Consider the following 7,351-nt stretch of genomic DNA (forward strand, 5'->3'; position numbering starts at 1 on the left):
GTCTGTGAGCCGCCACTTACCTCAACTGTCGAGCCCCTTTTGCCTCCGACTAGCAGCCGACCTCCACAATAGCTCTTTTTTGCTGCAGTTGAACCTTACCCGAACCCACAACAGCCACTGCCGAAGCCTCCACTCAAACAAACTCAATCTTCCTCCTTTCCTCTTCCTCTCTAATCCACAGCCCGTCGACCTCAACTTCACAAGACTTCCAAGCCTTTCCTCCTCCGTCGAACTCAAGACCCGACCTCACGCTCACGTCTTTGCAGTCCAACTTCCAACCTCCAATCGCTCGCTCCAGGCCAAAATAAAAAAATGGAAAATAAAAGAAGAAAGATTGAAAATGAAAAAAAAGAGAGTGATTTTGTGCATTTGTCATGTACATTTACATCATCGCCGTCGCATCCCTCATCGCATCCCTCATCATGTAGGTATAACATTCTTAACTCAAAACCTCGCATTCGGCGTTTTCGACGCACTAGAAAATCGCCTATATACGCTTTTTTTTTAGTATGGTGGGAAGGGAACCCGGTGCGACTCCCATGATGAGGCGGGTAGGCCATATAGGTGCTTTTCTCTAGTGCACCGAGGACAAATATAAGTACTCGTAGACGCCTCAGTGTCTACGGGAAAATAATTACCCATTTCAAATTTGTATCCCAAAGACTCATTGATGCATGCAAATTTCAGTTTTTTTAGTATTATTGTAATATGAATGCTATATTTATTTTTTGTTTTTATTATGCTACACTATGATGGAAGGCAACCAATGATCAATGAGTAGGTAGTGCTTTGGACATGTATTTCTTTGGGTGTGCTAAATACTTTGGTGCCTTGGCTCTTGGGCTGATTTGGGCTTCTCAGTTTGGGCTTGGCTGTCTCGGGTTAGCTTCCCCTTTTTGGTGAGCTGATGTGTTCCTCTTCTAAAAATCAGCTCATTAATATGTAGTTCAGTTACCTTTTCAGCTCATAAATGGGTGTCTTGGTTCTCCCCCCCTCTTTGCTGGCCTTTCGGTTTCTTCGCCTGGCTCCTGTCCCGTGGCTGGCTATTGCTGTTCCCCGTGGTTGCCTGTTCCTGTCCCCGGTATGGTCCCTTCGGCTGCTATTCCAGGCGTTGCCTGTTGGTCTTCTTGGCTCCCCTTTTTTTATTGGTTTGGCTGGAGGTAATTGGGGTTGTTTGGCTACCTCTTTTCATCTATAAATATGTGATGTTTTGAGGCATTTAAAGGTTGTTGTTTGCTGAGGAAAGTTCTCTAAAAACCTGAGGGTTTCTTCTTGGGAAAGCTTGCGATCTTGTTCTATTTCTCTTCTTCTCTCTTCAATTTCATCTTGGGCTTCTTACCTACTTCTTCTTTCCACAGGTTTCCACTCCACTTGTATCTTTCTTCTCAAGTTATTGGAGGTGTTGATTGGCCTGTTTGGTAGTATTTGCCGAAGTTTGGTGGTGGACGTTGGCCCAAGTAGCTGTGGTGGACCCTTGGTTTGCAGCACTTCTTTTATTTTTACATACTATTTCGTTGCATGTGAGGTGACCGCTAGTCGGTTGTTCTGAGGGTAGCTTGTTTTTTTTTAATTTAATTTTCATTTTGTTTAACTTTCATTTGTTTGGAGGTTTGTTTGATGTTTGCGTTCTAAATTTTGAATCGAGAAAAGTTCTAATAGCCCTTGTGTTCTCCCTTTTGGTTTTTCTATCTAGTTGTCTGCATCCACTCATACACACCTTTCTCTGGCGTGGTGTGATCATGGTTTAAAATTATGCAATAGGAGGTGCATCTCAATGTAATTCGACCTGTTCATTCATCAAAGCATATTCATTGTGCTTGAAAATTGTGGCATACGCCTCAATTAAACTGAGGCATGCTCGTCTCATTTCGACGAGGTTTTCACCATGTAAAAGTACAAAAAACCTAAACCTAATATTTATTTCTCTGCTTCAACTTTGCCCGTCATATCTAAACCTAAAGTATTTCTAAGTCTCGCCTCTACGCCTGCGACTCGTCTTCTTCTTCTTCGTGTTCCTTCGACCTCGACTTCGACTGAGACTTGTCTTCGACCTCGCTGTCTTCTTCTTCGCTTGCGACTCGTTTTCTTCTTCTGTGCGTGCTCCTGAACTCTTCAGCTCTGCATTCCTCTTTTTCTTCACGTGCCTTCGGCCTCGACTTTTGGCTGGAGTTCGACATAAACAAATTAAGTGATCTTTGATCATGTATTGAGACTTAGCAGATCACTTACAAGGGAAATTGTAATCCTTTTCCCAAGTAAACTTGCTTGATATAACTTTGTTTCAACATCATAAAATTCAAGTGATTATCAAGTGATCTTCAAGTGTTGCACATAATTTATTAGCCAAGTCATATAGGGTGTTTTTTGGCATAATTTACTTTGTAGATTAGAATGATTTTTTTTCATTGACATAATTTATTTTTATTTGGCATAATTCACTTTGTAGATTATGTGCACTATTTATTGCTTGATTATTATCACAATAGAGGTCCATAAGGTCTTCCCACTTTAAGGATATTTTTCAATTACACTAATTCTTATTCACTTAATATATTCATCTCGTAAAGGATGGTCAGAAGTAAAGATAAAGCTGCATCAGATCATAGGAAGGATCCAACATGGAAACATGTAGGGAAGATAATTGATAGTGAGGAAGGAGCTGATTACGAGACATTGGACTTCATAGGAGATGAGGAAGGGGAGACAACAGTTCATCGTAACGTTAATTCAAATGAAGACCCCCTTAGTGATGACAATGTTGATAACTTCTGATTTGTTATGTTATTGCTATTTATTTTTTGAATTACATGTTAATGAACACGATATTGTGATTTGCACAAGATAGAATTTTGAGCTAAACTATATTTAAACTATATTTTATGTAGTCTTATTATTGTGATGTTTGGATTTCACTTTAATTTCAAACAATTTATTACTTGACACTTCATATCTTGTGCTTTTTTATGTTTTATAATATTAGATTAGTCATTAGTATATAAAACATTTATCATTTTTGACTTTACGCAATTTTTTGATTTTGAGGCTTACCGCCTTGAGTCTCCTCTTGAAAAAAGCCTCTACCCAATTGTGCAATTTTAAATCTTGGGTGGGATTGAAGATTTATGGCCAGGGTGTCATCTGACAGACCGACACTTACCGTACACTCTTTTCTCTAGAGTGGTGGGAGGCCCAGACTCTTGAAATTTCTCTTAAATGGGAGAGACGTCGGGAGGCTGCTGAAATTTAAAGTTTTTTTTTTTGGGAAATTTTTGGGCAGAGCCCGTATATTAATCAAAATGATTTACAAGAAAACTAACTCAACTAAAAAAAAAAAACCAAAAAATTACAATAGAGTAAGAGAGCTGGGATCAATAAATAGATGAGGACAAAAAATCCAAATTTGTCTCAAGCAGGGCTCAGGAAAATCCAACTGGAAACAGGCACCAACAAAATCATTATCAGTTATGTGCCATCACCAACATGAGAGATCCCGGTTGCCAATCGAAAGACCACTCGGACGTTCTAGCTGGGTGCAAAACTGCCAGGCCAAAAGCTGGGACAAACCCGGCAGAGAAACTAGACCATCTAGGGGAGAATAAAAGAAACCAGCTGGACTCATCATTTCCCTGAGACATCAAAATTCCCCAATCGAAAAGCATATTGCCGAGAAAAACAAACCGGGAAAACGACCTGAATTTTGTCACAATTTTTCCACTGAGAAACCTTAGCAGAAATAGCCATTGAGATCTTATGGAAGAAGGCAGCACTGGTACAATGAATCCCACCATACCTTCTATCATTCCTTTCACGCCATACATAATAAATTAGGCAGCAAGTGACAAAGAAACAAAAGTTCTTAAATAGGTAATTGTAACCGTGAATATCATCAAAAAAATTCAAATAGCTGCAGCATCTTAGGTCTCAATAACAATCCCCTGACATCCGGCAAAAGCGTTTCCAGAATTTGAAATGAGTATTGGCATTGGAAGAACAAATGAGAGATAGATTCATCCTTCTTATCACAAAGGGGGAAAATAGAATGTATGATAATATTCCTTTTAGCCAACACATCCGCAGTTTTAAGCCCATTGCAAACAGCTAATCCGGTGTAAGAGGAATATCTAAGCGCAATTCGTTTATGCCAAATAAACTTATACCAAGGGACTTTAATGAGATCAGCAAAGAACACTTTTCTGAAGTTTTTATAATTTGGAGTCCCTTTTCCAGTCCAAGAAGCACAAATGTCACAGTCCACAATAGGAGTAGAGGAGATCAGCTGGATTAGCTGACGAGGAAAGTCATTCTTTAAAACCCAGCAACAGTTAAAAATATACTCTCTAGCCATAGTATTACTCGGGGGTAGAGAAGAGGAAATGTTAGCTAATGATAAGCCATTAACCCAAGGGTTCCAAGACATAGAAAGTTTACAATTCGAATGTGTCACATGAAATTTCAGTAAGTGTTTAACACGGATGGCAGTGTCACTAATCAGTTTCCAGAATTTTGAAGCTTTAGTGTTAACAGGTTTGAATGGAGATTCAAAATTACTTCTAAACCAAGAGTTGATAGGTGAATCCAAAGTGTAAAATCTCCATAAGGAGCAGGCATGGCCAAAATACATGGAGTTGATGTCAGGAATACCGAGACCCCCATAGCAGTAAGGCAGAGAAGTGTTGTTCCAGGCAATGAGATGTAATTTCCTAACATAGGTAGAGCCATGGTAAAGGAACCTAGCACACAGTCTGTTAAATATCTTACAGCAATCCTTAGGTATTATCTCTTCGCGGATCCAATATGCAATAGTATTGGCTATAGTGAATTTCAAGTATTGAATCTTACCTGCAAAAGACAAAAACTTAACTTTCCAACCAGCAAGTAGAGTAAAAATTTTACTTAGGAGTGGTTGGAAGTGAGAAATAGAGAGTTTTTTGTAAGAGATAGGAACTACAAGGTATTTAAGAGAGTGCTCAGCGAGAGAGAAACCAAGGAAGTTCTTGATATCAGTGGCCATTTGAGAATTCCGAGAGAAAAGAATAGAACTTTTATCTCTATTAATGTATAGACCAGAGATATGACCAAAACCACCCAAAGTCTCATTAAGAGCTTGAGCATTAGAAATAGTAGATGGGCCAAAAACCAAAATGTCGCCAGCATACAACAAATGGCTATACCGGGTTTGATCATAAGGGAAACCACTGAATCTACCGGCATCCAAATAACAAGAGAAAGCATCCATTATAATTGCGAAAAGAAAAGGAGATAGAGGGCAACCCTGCCGCAGCCCCGAGGAAGAATTGAAATAACCTTAAAGAACCCCATTTATACAAATGGAGAAATGAACTTTATAGATACAACCTTTGATCCAAGACACAAATTTCGACGGAAAGCTTTTTTCAATCATTCTAGAAAGAAGAAAATCCATCGAAACAGAGTCAAAAGCCTTCTTAATGTTCAGTTCAGAAAAATTCTTTATTGGAAATCCCTTTGAAATCCCTAAGGATTTCAGAAGCTAACACAATGTTGTTCGTAGAAAGCCTTTTTTGGATGAACCCATCCTAGCTATTATGGATAATAAGGGGCATAATACTTTTCATCCGATTAGCAAGAATTTTGGCTATAATTTTGTAAAAAGTATTACATAGGGAGATTGGCCGGTAATCAGCAATATCAGAGGCATGTGGATGCTTTGGAATTAATGCAAGAGCATGGATTTCAGAGAGTTAGGGAGGGATCCAGTATTAAAAAAGCTTTTAACCGCTTGACAAACATAAAAACCTATAATCCCTTAAGAGGATTGTTGACGTTTATTTTCGTGTCGATCCGACCTCGATCGACCCAATTGACCGTTGTCGAGGTAAAATCGACTCAAATTAGACCCCGATTTGATTTAATTAAATTTGTTTTAGTCAAATTAAATCAAATTTAATTAATTTGAAATCAAATCACATTAAATCGAACATCGTCGAGCGTTGTCGAGCCCAATTCGACGCAATTCAACACATTTCGGCGCCGATTCGAGTTCAATTTCATTAAATTAACTCGATCGGACCCAAATCGACCCAAATCGATCCAAGTCGGGTTTGATTCGAACTCAATTTCAGCCGTAATTTATTAATTTGGGCTGAATCTGATTTTCAAATCAAAATATGAAATCTAGGGTTGAGATCTCTTCTCAAATCCCACTCAATTTCACTTCAAGTGGGCAGCCAAAATCTACTCAAGTAGATTTTTTTTCCCTTGTTACACGAAACGAGGCGAGGAGAAGCGACATTTGGGCGGCTCCTTGCAGGCATCCCTAAGAGAACAAATGAGAGAGTGGGGAGCGGCATTACTCTCCCCTTTTCGTTTCCGTCCCGAGACACAGAGAGAGCGAGTGAGGAGAGGCGGAAAACCCCTCCCCGTGCGCGACTCAATCCGGCGAAACCGAGGACTCCCGCGTGCGACTCCACCGTGTCCCGCCGCCCTTTTTCCAGCGAGCCAGAACCCTTGCTTGTGGCTTTCCTAGTGGAAGGGAGAAGAGAAGCTTAGGGTTTTGAGATATTTTCTCATTCCAAAGAAGGTTAAGACAGCCATTCACTTCCTTTCTCAAAGATCAACAAAGTTAATGGCTTTTTCTTCCCTCCTCCTTCAACTCCGACGACTTCGAGACAAGTTGGGAGCTGTTTGAAGCCTCCAAACAGCAAAAGAGAGCTTTCAAAACCCTCCAAACAGAAGTTTGGAGCCTTCAAATCGCTTTGGACAGCAGCGGCGAGTTCCGGAGCGGCTTGGGCAGTGACTTTGGAGCTTGAATTGGAGCTTGGAGCGACTTTGGAGCTTGGAGTGGACCTTGGACAGCAGCTTGGACGGAAATTTGGAGTGCTAGGACAAACCGTGAGAGGTATACCACCTAAACTTAGTGAAACCTAGGGTCCCCCAAGGCCAATTGTTGTGTGGTTGACGCCCCCGAAACTTAGGACCTTAGAAACTTCAATTTTCGCTCTCCCAAAACCTTTATGTTGGCTGTCCACTTCGCAAAGGCTATGGAAATTAGGCGATTTCCATTAGTTGACTCTTATGTAAGAGTTCGGAGAGGATTTTGACACGCGTAGAGGCGTCGGGTTGTTATCCGACATCTCTCAAATGTATGTTGTACATCATATTAAGCTTAACACCTTCGTCTACATCCATACCTTAGGGTATGTTGCTTTTCGTAGTAAAAAAAATAGTGTGTAGCTTGCATATCCACCCCAAACTTCATGTTGTAAACGTGTACTTATTCAACATTAGTGTCACGACAAAATATAAGTATGATTTAGAAATTTTGTGGAGCTTATAGGGTTGTCATAAGTCTTGCAATATATCCAAAATATTT

At 40.0% G+C, this 7,351-nt stretch overlaps 1 protein-coding gene across 1 annotated transcript; it reads right to left on the reverse strand.

Moving 5' to 3' along the window:
* Positions 1 to 3,886: 3,886 nt before the first annotated feature.
* LOC110109848 lies at positions 3,887 to 5,236 on the reverse strand. The gene is made up of 2 exons (XM_020841052.1): positions 4,984 to 5,236; positions 3,887 to 4,839 (listed from the first exon to the last, which is right to left on the reverse strand). The coding sequence occupies exons 1-2, from the start codon at positions 5,234 to 5,236 to the stop codon at positions 3,887 to 3,889; spliced, it is 1,206 nt and encodes a 401-aa protein (XP_020696711.1).
* Between the last annotated feature and the right edge of the window lie 2,115 nt (positions 5,237 to 7,351).

This window comes from Dendrobium catenatum, unplaced genomic scaffold, assembly GCF_001605985.2.
Source record: "Dendrobium catenatum unplaced genomic scaffold, ASM160598v2 fragScaff_scaffold_315, whole genome shotgun sequence".
Classification (NCBI taxonomy): domain Eukaryota; kingdom Viridiplantae; phylum Streptophyta; class Magnoliopsida; order Asparagales; family Orchidaceae; genus Dendrobium; species Dendrobium catenatum.